The 19,998-nt window shown below is 41.1% G+C and overlaps 1 protein-coding gene across 1 annotated transcript in view; it reads left to right on the top strand.

Moving 5' to 3' along the window:
- Nucleotides 1-6,135: 6,135 nt before the first annotated feature.
- The window catches only part of METTL24 (methyltransferase like 24), a 110,324-nt gene continuing 96,461 nt past the window's right edge, over nt 6,136-19,998 (top strand). Inside the window, exon 1 of the mRNA XM_027088727.1 lies at nt 6,136-6,470. Within this exon, the coding sequence (XP_026944528.1) occupies nt 6,153-6,470 (318 nt within the window). The 5' untranslated portion in view covers nt 6,136-6,152. The remainder of the gene's footprint in view (nt 6,471-19,998) is intronic.

The following is a 19,998-nucleotide window of genomic DNA, read 5'->3' on the forward strand; positions in this document are numbered from 1 at the left end:
GTTTCTTAAGCCCTTGACTTTGGGAAAGTTTCAACCAGGAATGTTTGTGACTTCAAAGTGATCTGTAGTGGGGAGATTATTTCTGGCATGTGTCTTAATAAGATGAGCTGAGGGTGAGGGAGGGGAAATGCTCCGTAGGTGGTCCTGGTCCTATGAAAGAGGCAATTTTTTTTTTTTTTTTTTTTTTTTTGGCGGTACGTGGGCCTCTCACTGTTGTGGCCTCTCCTGTTGCGGAGCACAGGCTCCAGACGCGCAGGCTCAGCGGCCATGGCTCACGGGCCCAGCCGCTCCGTGGCATGTGGGATCTTCCTGGACCGGGGCACAAACCCGTGTCCCCTGCATCGGCAGGCAGACTCTCAACCACTGCGCCACCAGGGAAGCCCAAGAGGCAATGTTTTGATCGTTCTTAACCTAAGCTGCTTTATTGTCATAAAATCCAGGAATGTCTGTCTCATCATGAGAGTTGATGTCTATAAATAAACCTATCTAACAATGCTTCAGATATGTTTTCAGAATACAGGAAAGTGTGTGTGTGTGTGTGTGTGTGTGTGTGTGTGTGTGTGATGTGTCTTTTATGAACTTCCTTTCCAGGCCTAGAGCTATCAGCCCTCATAATTTTCACCCATTCCATGTACTGCTCTCCCCACACCCACATCTTTCTTTTTTCCCAGTGGCTTATGTGAAGCATTCCCTGATTCTTGCCAAGTTCCTTGAGGGGAAGAAAGGAACCAGGTTGGAAATATTACCTGTGAGCCATCCAGCACGGGTCTGAGCATGATTCTTTATTGGTTAGGGTGGATGAGCACCAGGATCTGCTGGAAGAAATGTGTTATCTTGGGTCTGATTTCAGCGGGGTTGGGTGTGATGTCTGCTGTTTGTCAACACTTCTAGATGTCTGATTGAGGCCGTATCCACAAAAGGCATTGCAGGGTTGCAGAGGTGAGTAAGACCCCATCCCATGCTTGAGAAACAGCCTGTGTAGAGGAAGGATAAAGCAAGTCCACAAATGCTTGAGTAAGACAAACACCAAGAATGAGAGAACACAGCATTAGGGGATTCAAAAGAGGCAGGAAAGAGCTCTTTCCCAAGCAGGCTGGGGGAATGGAGATATCCTCCAAGCATTTTCCATAAGACTAGCCCAAAGCTGGCTTTATTAGGTTGTAGACTAGGCAATGGTGTGATTTTAGGGAGGGCTCCCAGCCCCAAATAGCAGTTCCAGTGTCTGTCATTCTATTATAACTTTGTTCTTCTAGGTCTTGAAAGCTTTCATCTTGATGAGTTCTTCCTTTAACATGGATGCTTCTGATGGGGACTTAAGTCGTGTTGAAGTCATCTTAATATTTAGCTACATCCTTAGGGTGGGGAGGAGGAAACTAATTGACAGTTCAGTGAACACAATCCCATCTAAGATGCAGCTTGAGATGGGCATTGGAGGGGAAATCAAGTTGGTTCAAGTGTAGTGAGAGAAGTAGGAGGGAACTAAAAATAAACTGATTAGTTTATCTTAGAGGCTGGCTCAAGCTATCCTTTGAGGTTTCCCACTGATAACAAAGGAGTATTTGATGGGCTTTAAATGGCATTAATACAGTCTTTTTTGATGGACTGAAAAATTAATAATAGCTCTTCACATCGAAAGACTTTCAGTTTTGCTTTAACTTATCAATTCTGCCCTTAAAAATTTAACATAATTATTAATACAGATTTGATTCACTCTTCAATTCAACAATTATTTATTGAGCACATACTACATGCCAGGTACAGTTCAAGGAACTGAGATTATAGCAATAAAGCAAAGTCCCTGACCTCATGAAGTTTACGTTCTAGTTGGAAGAGACAGGTAATAAAAAAGCATGGTGTTATCAAATCTCATGGGCAGTTTTCAGCCCACATTTTATTAAACCTCTCAGTCTTTTACTTCTAGAAATACTTTCTTCACTTGGTTTCTGGGACACCACATTCTTACTTTTCTGCCTATCTATCTACAAATCCTTTGTTGGATCCGCCTCATCTTCTTGACCTTAAACTGATCAACCCCAGAACTAAGCCTTCAAATATTACTTCCCTCACTCCCAACATCAATATGCTGATGATCCAAATTTATATTTCCAGGCTTCACTGCACCCCTGAATTCCAGTCTTTTAAATCCAACTGCCTACTTGACATCTCCACTTGGATGGTTTCCCAAACTTAACATGACCACAAAAATCAAACCCTTGATTTTTCACCCAAACAACTCTTACTTGAGCCTTTCCCTTCTCAGTTAATGGCAACTTAATTCTTCTAGTTACTGAGGAAAAACCTTGGAATCATCCTTGACTTCTTTCTTTTTCTCAGTCTACCTCTGATTCATCAGATTTAGCTACAAAGATGTCTATCACAGTATTGTTTATAAAACGAAAACTTGACAATGATCTAATCATTCAACAGTGAAAGATCTGTTAAATTGTGGTATATGCAGCCATTAAAAATGATGTTGTAGGTTAATAGGTTAATGCTTAGTGACATTTTAATTATGGAACATTTCAGACATACTCAATAGTAGAGAGATGTGAATCCCCATCACCCAGCTACAACAATTATCAGCTCACAGCTGTTCTTGCTTCATTTATACCCCCGCTTATCTCCCACCTCCCCACTGGATTGTTTTTAAGCAAATCCCAGACATCATATTATGTAATATATGATAAATTATGTATTTAAATATTATATAATTATATATTAAATAATATACTTTATTATTTAATATGTAAATTATATAGCATTATGTTACAAAAGCAGATTATAAGGAAATACACATGATACGAGTTCACTTTTGTTTTTTATATATATATATATATATATGAATAGGAACAAAATATAGCTCTATTTGAATTGTGGTATTATGAATGATTGTTGATATCTTCTTTTGCTTGTGTATATTTTCCACAATGAACAGGTATTACATGGAGAAAAGAGAATGGGGTTTAGGGGAAGATGTTAATGACAGCTCCATTCCTTTCTAAGTTTGATAACTTTAATTCAGTTTGGATACTTCACATTGTGAAACAGAAATAACCACCTAGTAGAGGTGAGGATCCTAGTCTGTCAGCTTCTGTTCTCTCTCTGGACAGCCTCTAATTAAAAGTTGGTACATTAACATCCATGGCTAGGACTTTCTTGGTGGTCCAGTGGTTGACTCCACGCTCCCAATGCAGGGGGCACGGGTTTGATCCCTGGTCAGGGAACTACATGGTGTGGCCAAAAATAAAAATAAACAAAAATTAAAAAAAACCCCACAAAGTAAAAACAAACAAACAAACAAACAAAATGTCTTCAGAAATAGCCAGTTGTCCTCTAGGAGGCAAAATTATCCCTGATTGAGAACCACTGCACTACAGCATGTGTGCAAGTTGAAATGTATGGTGTCTAGGAGATTAGTAGTAAAAATTTTCGGTTTCACTCCTTTTGTTGGCTGAAACCTTAAGGAGGATGTAATTTGTGATCTGATGAAAGCTGCTTTTGTGGTTTACTCAACTGCACATTTAACCAACCTACGACTCAGTGGTTAATGATTATCTGCATTTTGGAAACATCCAGAAATGACTGAGACAAGTTCAAGTCTATAAGAAAAGCAAAGGTCGTGAATGAAAGATTGCTTGTCAGCTCTCACAGTGATCAGTTAGATTTTCCTCTATCAACTGACCCATTTCCTGATTCATTACCATTGACAACACATGGAAATATGCATGCAAGTTAAAAATAGGAGATTCTTTCCTAGAAAATTAATGATGCTACATACATATAAACAGTTCCTTTTTATTAATAATAAACAAGTGAGACATTTGCAAATGGTAAGGAAAAAGGGCCTTTAAATATTACATTTTATTTGGATTTTCCCCTGCATAATGGAAATATTAGAGAACCACAGAAATGAGATAAGGGAAAACATGAGGTCATCTTGCCTCTTGCCCATTCTCAAGAGCTACACTGTTCTGTGTTCCCCTCCTCCACCCCCAGTTCAGAGTCTCATTTTAATAATATAGGATACTCCTCATGTTTCTCCCCTGGAGAGGAACTCAGCAGATGAGCAGAGGGTATAATTCAGTGGTATCATAATCTTCAAAAGATGACTTCTTTAGTTAGTGGCACTATGTTGGTTGCATAGAAATTAAAACTTCTAGCAAAGTCCGCATCAGACATTGGTGATCCACAATCACCACAAGCACAATACACATCATATCTTCAAAAGCTTCACACAATTATTTAATAGAGTGCATTTGTGGGATCTTGACTTTTAGTGGTTGTTTCTTGCAGCTGTTGGGTACTTCTAATCCAGAGAATACTGTGTAAAGTAAATATCTTAAGGATATACAAATACCCTTCTACTTTCTTATGTTTATCTACCTTGGAATGCTTAAATTTTGTTTTTCATAACATCCAGGATTTTTTTTAATGGTAAATGATAAAAACAGTTACTGTTATTTGAATAACTTCTATAACCATGCATTATTTAGGTACTGAACATAAAATGTTTTATGCAATCTTGTCATTCTACCAGATATACAAGTCTATTTACACGTGAGAAAACTGAGGCTCATAGAGGTTGTCAAAAGTCTCACAGCTTCTGAAAGGCAGGGTCCTGATTCAGCACACAGTTCAAGTGTAACACCACAGCTCATGCTGTTTAAACAGTCACAGAATAATGAGGTTTTCTCTGAGAGTTTGTGTCAGGAAAAGTGTACTTGCTTGGATTCTTTAAAATAGAGCCCATCTATTGTGCAATAGCCAGAGGGCTACATCTATGAAAAATACAAAAATCATAATGAAACACTCAAAAGCCTGAGGACCTAGCGTGCCCAGGGAGTGGACTAGATCAGGTTGAGAAGTTTTGTTACATGTAGAGAAATAGCCCAAGTGTTCTGTGAGTGACAAAGATTAAATCACATCTTTCTTAAGCCAAGGAGATTTTAGAAAGGCGGACGCTATGGGAAATTCCCAAAATTCAAATGGAGGTGGGGTTTCCGTATTTGTTCTCTGCTGTCCTTGCTATAGGCTGTCAGGGGGAGAGGGTTGTTCGGCAGGGGTAATCTAACATGAAAGCATGGAAAATGCAAGCGTAGAGTATGAAAAAAACGTAGCCCCAGCTAAAGAAAGCGAACTCAAACCCAAACCCAAACCTCAAACGGGTGGTGAGAAAGAATTTTACTAACAATTGAAAACGGAATCAGCCAACACTGGACTTCAGGCTGTGAGCGTTCAGGCTGATTAATTGAGGTCAAGGTGGTGATGGAAATACCAGCTGGGGAGCATTTTGCCGAAAGATAAATTTGTCCCTGTTTTTCTCTGCAAGACAGCAGGGAGGTGTGTGTTTGGAGCTAAATTAATTTGATTTACATCATGCCATGGTAACTTCTGTTCTCTCTCCCTGCTGTCAGATATCTTAGCTGGCTTCCCCGCCCCCCCTTCCTTCACCTCCTACACATTTCATAACACGAGGAGAAAGCACGGGTTGGCTTCGGGCAGAATTTAGAAATGGAATAACTTTAATTTGATTATTCTGCATCCAGCGCTATTGTCTCCTCCCCCCTTCCCTTCTTTCTTGAGGGAGAGAAGTTGTAAACCTGAGCATAAGTGTGACGTATTTTTATAATGTGCTTAATGGCACAAACTGCTTGACAATCAGAACTTGTTCCTTGTAGCAAAACCTGTCAGCTCACCTATCCTCCTCCTGTGTTTCTTCAACAACACTAATACTAGAAAATGAAGTTATAGCCTAGGATCCCGTTAGGACTTTTTTTTTTTCGTGCTTTTTCTGGCTATGTAGCTTTCAGGCTCCGGGGGCCGGGCTGGGGGTCGCCTCCTCCGGGACCCTCAAGGTGGGGCTGGGCCCGGAGTCTGGCTTAGCCGAGCTGCCTGCGTGCCGCCTGCCGTCGCCTGCGCCGCCGGGACCCCTCCTGGCCCGTCGTCCCTCTCCCCTGCCAGCCGGGCGCTCTCGACCGGGCTGGATAAGGTTACGCCGAGGCTTCCTTGGACGGAGGAAGGGAGGCGGGTCCGAGCCCGCGCCCCGGCCCGCGTGGGAGTCGCCACAGTTGGCAGCTCGGCCCGAGGGGCCACATCCGGGCTGCGGGTCGGCGCGTGCGGGCGGCGGAGCGCAGCCCCGGGCCCGGCCCGCCATGGCGTGGGAGAGGCTACCGGGAAGGGGCTGCGGTGCCCTGCACCGCTGTCTGCTCGGCGCTGCTCTGCTGCTCGGCCTGCGGCTCTGCACGGAGCTGCGGCGCGCCGGGGCCCAGGCCCCGGCCCGCAGCGGCCTGCCGGGCCCGGCCCCCCGACCGCCCGAGCCGCCCCTACCGCCCGCGCCGGCCCAGCGGCGCGGTGCCAGCCGGAGGCAGGTGACGTACGTGCGCAGCGGGCGCCGAGCGCCGCCGGGGGGCGGCGGGAGCGGGACGCAGGAGCCGGGCTGCTGCCCTCCGCGCGGGCGTCCCCGCCGTAAGGTCAGTTGCAAAAGATACAGTCTTGGACCTTAGACCCGGATCTCCCTCCCGGTCCTCGCTACAGAGCCCTCATTCAATATTCAACCAGTATTTGCTGAGCGCCCACTGTGTGCCAGGCCCCCTGCTATGCGGGCATCCAGGAGGGAAGGACCAAGCCCTGCTCTCAAGGAGCTTATCTTTTGGGGAGGGAGGGCGTGAGCGATTTACAAGGCCAGGAAAAGAGAGGAGTTGTGGTTTTGTTGATGTTTTGTGCCCCTCCCCGTTTTCTCCTTGAGGCCTGGACAAAGCTGGGTGGGTATCCACTGTGAATTGCTTTTCCATTCTACCTTCATCGCGGTGATGAAGATACACTTAGTCGAAATTTCCTTGAATTCCACCGCAGACTTTGGCAGGTTGTTGGGTGTGGGGTGAGAAGTCGAGCCCCCAGCACCACTTAATGGGAAGTTAATTGGAACTTGGAGGACTGTAGTAATAACCGGGGTTTTTCTTACAACACCAACAGTGTTGGTCTCACTCCCTCATTAACTTCTTGGCTCACACATTAAGTCGTTATCTTACTCAATTTTAACCTCTGATTGTTAAGCCTCTGGCCTCCTATCCACCTGTTGGAGCTCCATAATTTACTTGGTATTTGGGAGTGAAAAGATTAAGAACTGCAGGTATGAGCTTGCCTGGTCTTTATACCCATCAACCCTAACAACGTCCTTTGCCTTGCTTTCCCTCTTTTCTTTGAAACATCCCCCCTGCATCCCTCCAGCTTCCCCACCAGCCCACTATTGGGAAGAAAGAAAAACTCTTCCTTGGACTCTGCTGCTTTCTTTAACTTCTACCTTACTTTTCAATATCATGTCCACCAATTTCTACTACTGTTTTCCTTTCCCTCACTTCCTCTCCAAGCCTTGCCCTCTGTCTTTCCACACCACTGCTGTCCCTGTCTAGGCCATCAGTGTTATCTTCCTGGATAAACTCATATATATATATATATCTGAAACATCATTTCCTATGTAAAGTCCTAATTTGCTTTTCTAGAAGAATGTAGTCACTTCTTCATTGTCCTAACGCACTTTTCATGGTACCATGTTTTGTTAAAGGCTTTTCAACACTGTTTTGCCAAGGGCTTACCAGGTCCCCAGTGCTGCTTCAGGTGCTGGGGACACAATATGAGCTCAGAGTCTAGTGGGGGAGGCACACAGCACAGACATCCAGTACTGTGACCATTGCTATACTTAATGTCTTGAACTCTGCCTGGGGAGTCAAGAAAGGCTAACCCGGAGGGGACCTTTGACCTAGGATTTGGTATTTCTTAGGAGTTCAGGTTTTTTTGTCCCTCTGGATGTCCTCAAATGTTCCATCCTTGGCACCTTCAATCCCACCTTGCACTTGCCCTTTCACATCTGCTCTCAGCCTCCGTTGTTTCCGTTTCACCTGTTCAAGAATCATTCTTAAATGATTAGTCTCAGTCTCCACTTCAGATAACAGAATCGATAACTGGAGCCTGTCCTACAAATGGAAAGGTTTGAAATGCATAGACTCAGAGGGCTACTGGAGAGTAGTAAGTTCTAATCCACCTCCTTTAGGAGGCTGCTGTAGTGATTCCTGCAGGAGATAGTGGTGGCTTAGATAGGATGGTTGAAGTGGAGGTGTGAGAAGTGGTCCAATATTGGATATATTTTGCAGGAAGATGAGAAAGGAGTAGGTTTTTTTTTGTTTGTTTGTTTGTTTAGTTTTGTGTTTTCGGTGGAGTGGATGGAAATCAGGAGTTTTGTTTTAAACATCTTGAATTTGAGATATCCTTTGGATATCCATGTGGAAATGTCAAATAGGCAGTTGGACATATGAGTCTGGAGGTGGAGGAAATGTCCAGGCTGAAGATAGAGGTGTGGGAGTCATCAGTGTACAAGTGGTCCTTTTAAAGCCATGAGACTGCAGGAGATCATCTGGGCAGTGAGGGTGGCTAACAAAGACAGAGATCTGAGTCTGAGCCCTGGGGTTCAGTTTTATTAAAATTAAATTTAAAAAAAAGAAATATTCATATGGCTGATTCACTTCACTGTACAGTAGAAAGTAACACAACACTGTAAAACAACTATACTCCTCCCCCCCAAAAAAGGAAATATTTGCATCGAACCTTACATGTTGTAAGCATTCAATAATGGTAGCTTTAATTTTCACTAATCTGTCCCAAGTCTTTAGCCTCAGCCATTTGCTAAATGTCATTTGTTATAACCTATTTATATTCCTTTGGTTTACACTGATTCTTTTACTCCCATCCTTCTTTCCTATGATTCATGCCCTTTCCACCCTTGAACATTCAGGTCAAGGATCGTGGCCTGGAAACCTTTACTCATCATTCCTACTTCCTTGCTTATCTTTGCCAGTTTGGGAGACAACAGAAGTGCATTCTGATTTGTGAGTTGCTTTGTACGTGTTTTGACCTAATAATCTATTTCAGATTGAATGTTTTGTCTGCACAGTTGTTTGTGATGGAAAGGATCACATTTCCCAAAGTGACCCTTAGTAAATGCTTATTACTCCCAAGACACCAATAAGTAAAACAAATAAGAATCTTATTATTTCAACCTATTACGTATAACTCTAAGTGTCTTTGGTTAAAAATATATAAGAAAGAATTGAGTGAAAATAGCAATTAAAAATTACTATTTTTAAAGTATTGTTTTAGTTTTTAGCCTCTTAAAGAAAAAAAATTCCCTGGATTTTCTTTTCCCTAGCTACTTAGTTATTTATTTTCTTATTTTCAAGGTATACATTCTAAGGTTCCCAAATTCCTAGATAGTAGAGATCTTGAATTTATTTCATTTTTCCATTATTTCACAGTTGAATTAAAATGTTCCTCAAAACTGGAAAGACTAGTTATCTAATCTGTTCTCCCACTTCTGGGAACAGAGTGCAATGTCCCTTATCTCTCAGGGAACAAGTCTTGTTCCTTTTTAGCCTCCCATCAAGACAAGGTGTAATATAAACTGAATGCACAGTTAAATAATTGATATAATTAAAGTTTGGAAGCTATGTGTTAAACTCCTTGGATCCTATTTTATTTAAATTTTGTTTGTTGTGGATAATGATAAATAATGTTATTTAAGTTCTTGGTTACTTTGCCGTAGGCACCTACCAGATTGGTGAAGGAGAAAAAGTTCCATTCTATTTTGAGGATGGCTTTCTGGGTGGATGAGAACCTGCATGAAATAATTGGGTTGCTGAGTGTTTCTTGTCAACATGCTTCCTTTGCAGGTGTTAGAGGCTCAAAAATTTAGCAATTATATTGCCACTTTAATCATAGCTTATGCTTCTCTCAAAGAAAATAATCTATTATAAAAAAGAGAAGTGAAGTGTAGTTCCGGTATAATTCTTTTTCTCTTTTCTCATCCCCTTCTTTCACCAACCTAAGAAAGAAAGAAATAGCTCTAAATAGTAAATCTTCTTTCACATCAGGGGTTCTAATCTTACAGCATTATGAATTGAGGACAAATGAGACATGATGGATAAATAGTGTCTTATGTGATTAGGACTCCCCTGGAACCCATATATTTTTGTATATTACAGAGGCTTTAAGCCTACAAATACCACTATAATTCTATTTCATTCCTTTCCTTTCTCTCTGTTTTCTGTCTGTGTTTCTTTATGGTTTTTCTTTCTTAAACAGATGTTTACTATGATTACATGGGTAAAGTTATTCTAGGGGACGTTAATAGAGGACTAATGATGGTCTTCATGATTTATGCTTTTTCCTACAATCTTGGGTAGATGTTTCTTTTACACGTTGGCAATCCACCTAAAAGACAGCAGCAAAATATATGTCTCATATGCACAGGAGAAGTACTTTTGACAAAATAATTAATCAGTGGTCTGTCTAAGAAAGAAATGGAAAATTTTATTTGAGCCAAACTGAGGATTATAACCCAGGAGACAGTCTCTCAGAGAGCTCTGAGAACTGTTCCAAAGAGGTAAAGGGAGAGGCCAGGATATAAGTGATTTTAGAGAAGGGCTAAGTGCAGTCAAGCACACAACTTGGTGGAGGGTTACTATCATTCGTAAGGAACAGATATCTTAGTTAATGGTTTTAGTGCTTTTCTAAGTATGGGAAGATGAAAGAAACTGTGTTCATGAATTTTCTCCTGAAAATATCTATCTGAAGGCCTATTCTGCCGGTTTTCTCAGAGCACAGTGCCTCATCCTGATTTTGCCCAGAATTCCTTTCTCAGGGTGTATTGTAGGTCAGTGACTGCAGTGGCTAATAACTTGATTCTTGTAGAACTAGATGGTGGGCAACATTGTTTATTTTACAATCCCCTCCCTTTTGGTCTTAATTTTGACCTCAGTTTGGGAGGCATTTCATGATCAATTTGTCTCACAGCACTAGGAATGCACATTCCCAGGTCAGTCAGGGATTTCATTGATAGGCTATTCAACATGCTATTACTAGAGTAGGCCCTGTTAACAATAGTCAAAAGCCTCTGGACTACTTGTCTTACTAGTCTGTTATAGTCTAGGAAATGCTTGCCTGTTGTTGCTTTTTCTTATATCTAGAGTTACACTATTACAATCTGTGATCTTACAGGACTATATATTTGGGCATTTGTTTCAAGTTGCCTCATCATCATTCATTTTATTGGAGGCTCCATCACACAGTTGGCAGTACAAGAAACAATTATCTTGTAAAATAGGCGGACTACAAGTAATATAGCTAGTAACATTAATAAGGTCCTAAGTAAGTATTTAAGCTAAGAATTTACATTAGTTGAGGCCCAATATCTCCCCAGGTCATCTGACCCAGTCTGTTCTGTACCAGTTGCTATCTTTTAGGGAAATGATATATTAACATTGTACATAAAGTTCACCAAAAAGTCTGCATGTATAAGGTGAGTGGTGGGTCATCGTGACCTTTTACAGGATTGAGAAAGGAAGTTTAACTTCTAAGGAATTACATGGCTGGCTCCAGAAGAAGAAAAATTGATCTTTATGGTTAAGCGGGTATTTCTGCCATTGGGGTGGTCTGGTTAATGTATAATGCAGATGCACAGTGCACGCTGGAAGGAAAGGAGGTCCAAACAGGCAGAGAAAAGAATCTTATGTTTAAATTTTTCTCGTATTGCCTTAAAATATGAATTTTGTTTCATTAGTATTCATACAGGAGACAAGCTTCCTGAAGAAATTTTCTTCTCTCTTATCGGATGTATTTTGCTTGACATTTAATATGTTGGGTAGAAAAGTGACTTCTGAGTCACAGGCCTACAGAACCCAGCAATGTGCTGGCTTGGTTTGTTAGTTACAGATCCTTTGGAACAATGTGTCAGGGGAAAAAAAGTGCTGTTTCCTCTTCTCCTGAAAAACCATATGGCAAAAGTTAGTCTTTCTTCATCACTTCTTGTTATCCTCTTAGTTTTCTAATTCCATGATGGTCATCAAGAAGGAGGAAAAATGGCATAGTATGCCCCTTGATATATCCAACTGCCTTAAACATTATTCTTCTTTACAAAATACTTGAAGGTAGGTTTGAATTGCTTGTAAAATATGGCCCAGCAGTAGTTTCCAGCTACTTAGGTTTCTGCTGTATCCCTACACTTCTGTCCTTCAAGAACAACATTCATTAATCCTCTCACATTGTCCTCAGGAGGCAAAGCATTTTCATTTTAAGCAGTCGTTGAGGGTAATTGAATGTGCTCCAGCAATATGTGGGTGTGAAAGAGCAGTTGCTTAGTTTCGCAAAGAAAAGCAGGTTCTGATGAAAACTTTGATGTGCTGTAGGTGGAGAATAGGCTTCTGCACTCCTTCCAAACCCCGCAGTTCCTCAGAGAGCGTTCTGTGGGCAAAGAAACTGCTAATGGAGGCCCCACTGTTTTCAACAATTGGTGGTGGAGATTTTAGGTTTTTTTGTGTGCAATTTGTCCAGTTCATTTTCTCCAAGGAACAGAAAGCCTTATTGGTTTTCTCGAATTGGATTTCATTTTTGGTCTGTGAAGAGAATCAGAGCTGTGTAGTTAAACTGGAGACTGTTAAGAGTGGTAGACATTTGATTTTTTTTCATCTGTGTTATGACACCTTTGGAGTCCTTATAAGGAGTTTGGCTCTTTATTCTGTGATTCATAGAAAGTAACAGGTGCCTGCTTCATTTACCATGAGATGCTAGCGTTGATAAGCTTCTCTAAAAGCAGCCCCTGAGTCCTCTTAGATACCTCACATCAATCCCATTAATGACCTATAGAGTTTTCTGCTAAAACAGGGTGGGAAAATTTGCTGTCCAAGAAGCATTTTTATTCTGCTCGAATGACTGAAACAAAATTGAGTTTTAGCCTTCTAGTCTAGGACCACATGTAATTTAAACTAATAGCAAGGTGGCTTGTTAGTTTATGGCTCAGGGAGGTAAATTGGACCCGTGAAGAATTTTGTTTGAGCCACACGGTGTTTTTAAGTATCTAAACATAAATATTTTCAGATATGACATATAGTGTCCAGTGGAGTCCAGTTCAGCACTGTCTCCCTTTATATTATCTGTCTGATCTGTGAAGGCATTTGAAGTTTCAACCTCTGAGCCAGATGTCAAAATTTGCAATTGTCCAGATGAATGGATAAAAAAGATGTGGAACGTATATTCCATGGAATATTACTCAGCCATAAAAAGAAATGAAAGTGAGTTATTTGCAGTGAGGTGGATGGACCTAGAGACTGTCATATAGAGTGAAGTAAGTCAGCAAGAGAAAAACAAATACCATATGCTAACACGTATATATGGAATCTAAAAAAAAAAAAGGTTCTGAAGAACCTAGGGGCAGGACAGGAATAAAGACGCAGACATAGAGAATGGACTTGAGCACACGGGGAGGGGAAGGGTAAGCTGGGACGAAGTGAGAGTGGCATGGACATGTACACTACCAAACGTAAAATAGATAGCTAGTGGGAAGCAGCCGCATAGCACAGGGAGATCAGCTCGGTGCTTTGTGACCACCTAGAGGGTTGGGATAGGGAGAGTGGGAGGGAGGTGCAAGAGGGAGGAGATATGGGGATATATCTATATGTATAGCTGATTCACCTTGTTATAAAGCAGAAACTAACACACCATTGTAAAGCAATTATATTCCAATAAAGATGTAAAAAAATAAAACTATTATTTAAAAAAAAATTTGCAATTGTTTTTCCTAAAAAGTGACAAGCGAGGTTAATGCTGCTAAGCTCAATGGTAGCATGGCACATAAATACTTAAATACACAGAAGCTGAAGGTCTTTTAAGTCATTCCTAGTCAAGAGAGTTGAGTTACCTAAGGCTAGAGTTGGCTATTGGGGAGAGTAAGATTATAGGGGAGTGTACTTAGTTAATACAATATTCTTTTGATTATAAACAAGAAAGATGGACTCTGGCCTAGCTTAAGCAAAAAAAAAAAAAAAAAAAAGAATTAAATAAATGTATTGAAACTTTGGAATTTACCACTGAATTGGAGGAAGAGTTAAATGATCATACTGTTGAGGAGAGAAAGAATAGGTTACTCTAGAATTCCCAGCTTTCCTTGGGCTTCTCCCTCCAGGTCCACCACAGTAAGACTCACCTCCCTCAACTCCTGGGTTTGGTCTCTTAGATACTCACCTTGGGTCAGCCAGCACTAACCACAGGCCACAAATAGCCCAGCAGCCCCTGTCCCTGTGCAGGGAGCCATTTTTAGAGAAAGGAGAGACTTTCTGAGCACCTGGAAATAGAGTGTAGGTCTTTTTTAAAAATAATAATCTCGGAGCTTAGCCTCTGTGCCTCTGTGTGTGTGTATTTCTTTATTGGTTAACTGTTTCTCTATTTAAAACTTAAAGATAACCTTACTTCCAAGTAGCACTCAGCAATAAGTTGGTACCTTGTGCATACTTCTGATTTTTTATTCAGTTTGGTATATATACACAAGATCTATACTTAGGCAATATATATTTTTTTGGCCGTGCCACGTGGCATGTGGGATCTTAGTTCCCCAACCAGGGATCAAACCGGCGCCCCCTGCATTGTAAGCAGAGTCTTAACCACTGGACCACCAGTAAAACGTTATTTGTGAGGACTTTTGTGGAGAAGGTAAATATAATCAGTATTCATCCCGTGATCCCCATTAGGGTTCTCAAACCAAAGTTATTAGAATTTTATGTTCTTTGATTTTTTGTCTGTCAGTTCAGAAAGTTACTTTGCAAAAAAGATCTGAAAAATTCTTCAGAGCATCTGAATATTTATAGCCCTTTTTGCAACTGGTTGGTTTGGGATTCTTTAACATATGATTACTTCTGTATCAGGACTCTCTAGGTTGCAAGTGACAGAACCCAACTGAAACTAGTAAAAACGGATTCATCGGAAGGGTACTAGGGTAGAACTGAAGAAAGAGCTGCAGAAACCAGGACAGCTCTCGGAACTTGATTATGGACTAAAATGAGTATTGAGTATGTTAGTTATCCGTATTACCCATTACCAAAGGTGTAATGGGTATTTATCATTCTTTTTTGGCCACACCTTTGGATTCCCTTCCTGTGTTTGAGGAATTCTCCACCTTTCTAAGAAAAAGGTAAAAAATAAATTTCCTTGGCCCTAAAGGGCATTCTTGTGACCTGGGCTTTACCATTCACATACACCCGCGTGAGAGTTTGGATTGTACTTCAGAGATTTGAAGAAGCAAGCTTCAGCACAAGGATCACAGAGCTCCAGGTTCTAGCAGAGACATCCAGTGCCTAGGGTGGTGAAATGAGCCATGGAGTCTGTGCCCAGTGGTGCGGTAGTGCGGTCTACACTGGTGTCCACGGTGGTGTTCCTCCTGCTCTTGAGATTCTGTAAGCTAATAAATCTTTAATTAATTCCTTTTCTACTTAACTAGCCAGAGTGGTTTCTGTTGTTTACAACCAAGAACCTTGGCAGATCAATAAATTAGAGTTGGCAGTTGGGAAGGTTACAGCTGTAGCTTTCCCTCTTCAATTTTGCTTGCTCTATTTAATTCAGATTTTGGAACATGATGATTGGGGTCCAAGTGAACTATGGGCTAAGGGACCTTTCCCTGACAAGATAATAACATTTAGCACCAGATACTAAATCATACAAATCTGCTGACTTATCACTAGAAACACCAAGCCCTTTTTCATGGCACCATTTGTCTAGGGTATCGGGCAGGGGAGGCCAGTTTATGCTGTGATCACAGACAACCCTCAAATCTCAGGGCGCTTACCAACAAAGGTTTGTCTTGCTTATGCTGCGTATCCATTGCTGGTTGGCAGGAGTGGGGTGCTGCTCTATGCTGTCTTCATCCTCTCTCTGGACCCCAGTCTGGAACATTGCCTGTCACCTCGGCAGAGCAGTGAGTGCTCTAGAGAGTCTTGCGTGGCATTGTTAAATGCCCTGACCAGAAGCCAGATATAACACTCCTGCTCACAATCCAATGACCAGAGCTGTTTGCTGGGCCTTACCCAGTGCAGGAGGCCAGGGGTCTGCCATGTGCTCAGAAGTCAGAGACAGGAACTGTTTGGTGAGCAGCACTTACGGTCACCACACTATGGTAACACTTCAATCATCCGTATCTAAATGGACATCGTCTAGGTCATGTTTCATGCTTGCCATTTCCAGTGCCTCACTGAATCTGCACATTTGGCAGTATTGAATAAAGCATGCGAGGCTCTTTTCAGGGGATGTAGATCTAAAATGAAGCAGACATCTGAATTTAGCAGAACAGTGAAATAAAACAAGACGCGATTTACATCTTATAAACAGTGCTGTGGCATGTCCTGGAGTTTGTTAAGTACAGTGATTCTCGTTGACGTGTTTATGTTAGATTCTTTGTGCAGAGCAATGATGGGATGATGGTCTGCAGTTCTGCGGAGAAAAAGGGCAAGTTATTTGAATAAATAAAGCCATGAGTGTAAATGAACCGAAGGCCTCTGGTGAGATGAATCAAACTCCATGTTTAAATGCATCTTCATGGCAATCGCTTACTCATTTTTAGTTAGAGCAAGCTGAGAGACTTCCAAGCTTGTTTTCAGAATCTGGCCACAAATCAGAGGCAGTATTCATGTTGTATAGTGTTTGCTATTGCGCACAATGACAACAGTATTTTTAGTTTATTTTCCATCTACTTTGAGTGCAGCACAACAAATCAATTTAAAAGCCTAATTAGGGCTTCCCTGGTGGCGCAGTGGTTGAGAGTCCGCCTGCCGATGCAGGGGACGCGGGTTCGTGACCCGGTCTGGGAAGATCCCATATGCTGCGGAGCTGCTGGGCCCGTGAGCCATGGCCGCTGGGCCTGCGCATCCGGAGTCTGTGCTCCGCAACGGGAGAGGTCACGGCAGCGAGAGGCCCGTGTACAGCAAAAAAAAAAAAAAAAAAAAACCCTAATTAGCAAAACACATGCCTATTGAGTGCAGAAGGATTCAGTCACATATGGAAGGAGACCTCTTCTTTCAGCAATTTTTGGGGTAGAATATAGAGAAGCCAAGTAACGCGTGAGATCCTAGGAGACTTATTTACTTGTATTTGCAAATGTCATGAAAACACTTCATTATGATGCATCCTCACCTCTAAGATGGGCTCGTAATTTTACACTTGAGGTCAGAAGTTTAAATTCTGCTCCCCTACTTACTGGATGTGGACAAGTGGCATACCCTGTCTGAACTTTAGTTTCCTCCTCTGTAAAAATGTAGTAGTACTTAACTCATGAAGGTTAAAGGAGAGTGAGTAGGTGAAAACACCTGGCCTATGGAAATAGTCCTGTAAATGAAGATTGTCTCTGTTCAGCCTCGTATTGCTGGCTGTGACACTAGCCCCTGAATCTCAAAAAGGTATAGGCACGTGTGTCTGTGTGGTGTAAAGCACAATATTCATTGGAATTTTTAATACTTCTTTTATTATTCTTGAAATTTAAAGCATATATAATATGCTGAGCCATCAGAGGTGCTGGAATATTTTTAATCTTAAATAAAAGCTAAAGTAAATATTAAATTTTTGTTAGCATTTTTATTATAAACTTATTCCTCATGTAACTCATTTATTATAAAATTGTTAAGACTTACTTTTTCATATAAGTTTGTGATTTTTTTCTCTTAAATCCAGTTACAAATATCTTTTACAACATTGCTCTGTTAAATAATTTTCGTCCATGTTAGGGTTGACTGTATAAAATGTGCTTCCAAGCTTTCAAAATACAATTTTCACTCAAAAGAATGTTTACAAATCTCCTATTAACTGCCGCTTACTGTAACTCTGCTGCTTCTTTAGTTCAGGAGGGGCCACTGGAGTAATTGTGGGTGAAAGAGCTAATTGCTAAACTGTTTTTCTGGTTCTGTCTTCCACATTTTAGTCTAATAATTAAGTGCGTATTATTCTACTTGGTACTTTGTATGCATTTTATTATTTTTATTTATTTATTTTTTTGCGGTACGTGGGCCTCTCACTGTTGTGGCCTCTCCCGTTGCGGAGCACAGGCTCCAGACACGCAGGCTCAGCAGCCATGGCTCACGGGCCCAGCCTCTCCGCGGCATGTGGGATCTTCCCGGACCGGGGCATGAACCCGTGTCCCCTGCATCGGCAGGCGGACTCTCAACCACTGCACCACCAGGGAAGCCCAATGCTAGTATTCTTTCACTCAATTCTCACAAAAAATCTGCAAGGTAGGAATTGTCCTTATTTTTCAGATGAGGGAGCTGAGGCTAGAGACATTAATAAATGTGAGTAAGACATAACTAAAAGGGACGGGATGAAGGTTTAAACTCACAATCCGTGACTCTTTCAATTTGCCCAATGAAATGGGCAGCTAACAACCAAGTCTCACGTCAGATAGATCATTTACCAGCTGAAAATTAAAATCTTCATGTAAACAAAAGACACCACAGAGTTAAAAGGCAAGTCATAGGCTGGGAGAGGATATCTGCAATGCATATCACAAATAAAGGATTAATATTTCAAAGTTTAAAAAAACCCAACAAAACAATAAGAAAAAAGATAAACAACTGAACAGTAAAACAAACAGGGCATTACCTAGGAGTTAACAGAAGAGGGAACCTGGAAGACATACATATATAACACATATATAACTATCAAATAACAATATAATATAATATAATTATAATATGGAAAGAGAGAGTGTGAGTGCAGAGAGATGATAAATCCTACCAATAAGCAGAATAAGCAAATCAAAACACAGTGGGATTATTTTCACCCCCAGTCATATTGGAACAGTACAAAATGTCTGATAAAACAAAGATTGATAAGAATGTCGAGGAAAAGGAACTCCTTACTAAACTACTTTATCCAAAGTAGCTCCCTATCCCAGTTGCTCTTCTAATACCTTCTCTTATTTTCTCTATGGCATTCCCACTCTCTGATATTTTTTCCTTCTCTAATTCTTGTTTGCAGTTTCATCTCCTATGAAGGTAGGGGCTCATCTGTTCTGCTCACCACTCTATCCCCAGAGACTATGATAGCATTAGCACAAAGCAGGTGCTTAGTAAATAGGGCTGAAAAACGGTTATTTCAATCCGCTGGGGTACTAGACCAATGTGTTTGAGGAACATTTGGATCTTTCAAGAGCTTTTCTAAAGCCCCCTCCAGATCTCTTAATTTCTCAGTCAGGGTTTTACACCACAGACTCTTGGAACAGAGCTCCCAGTCTTGACTTTGCTTCAGACAACAGTGACTATACTACAGAGATTTGAAGCCACATCCAGCCTGTACCTGTTTTTGTATGGCCCATGAGTAAAGAATGGTTTTTATAAGATAAACATTTTCAGTTGACTTGATGTTAGGAAACACTGACTTTGAACCCCAATGAAGCAAAATACTATCCAAAAGTAATATAGTATATCTATGTTACAAAACATTCTGCACAATTTTTATTATATGTTGAATTTTATCAATAAAAATGTAGAAATTTATCTTCTCTCTTATGTAAGAATCTACTTAATATCCTTGATTTTGCCTCTTGGCTCCGCAAGGTCTAAAATATTTACTATGTGACTCTTTACAGAAAACATTTGCCAACCCCTGCTGTGGAAATAGCCTCAGGGCAACCTACACTTGCCTCAGTCGAGTCCAGGAGACTCTTGTGCTAGAGTTTTGCCATCCTCAACATGAGAAGAATGGTCCTAGGCTTCCAACAGGGATACTGAGAATATGTTTTGGTCCTCTGTAACCATTCATGGGAATGTCATCATAGTTATCCAAGGTCTTTGTTTTGAGACCACTGCCATGCAGTGAATGTTAAAATGGTTTAAATCCTGGTGTTTGCTTACTACTGCCTGTTACCCACCTTTTCTAACACACATGTAGATTTGTTGAGATTATATTGTGACAGTCAGATGACCATATTTTTTCCAGCTTCTGGGTTCACTCTTTGTTTAATACTTAAAATGGTTTGAGCCGTGTGCTGTGAGAGGTCCAGTACCTTTCCTCCCCTCAATGTTCTGATAATATCTGGGGCTTACATTTTCTGATCACTCTCCTAGCTAAGTGTTTTACCTCTGGCCACTGCTGTCTCCTCTCTGTTCTGCTCTGCCCACTTCTTTTATCCCCCAGAATGAT

The sequence above is a fragment of the Aethalodelphis obliquidens genome, unplaced genomic scaffold (genome assembly GCF_003676395.1).
Source record: "Aethalodelphis obliquidens isolate GAN/ISIS:26980383/991018 unplaced genomic scaffold, ASM367639v1 scaffold3, whole genome shotgun sequence".
In the NCBI taxonomy this organism is placed as follows: Eukaryota; Metazoa; Chordata; class Mammalia; order Artiodactyla; family Delphinidae; genus Aethalodelphis; species Aethalodelphis obliquidens.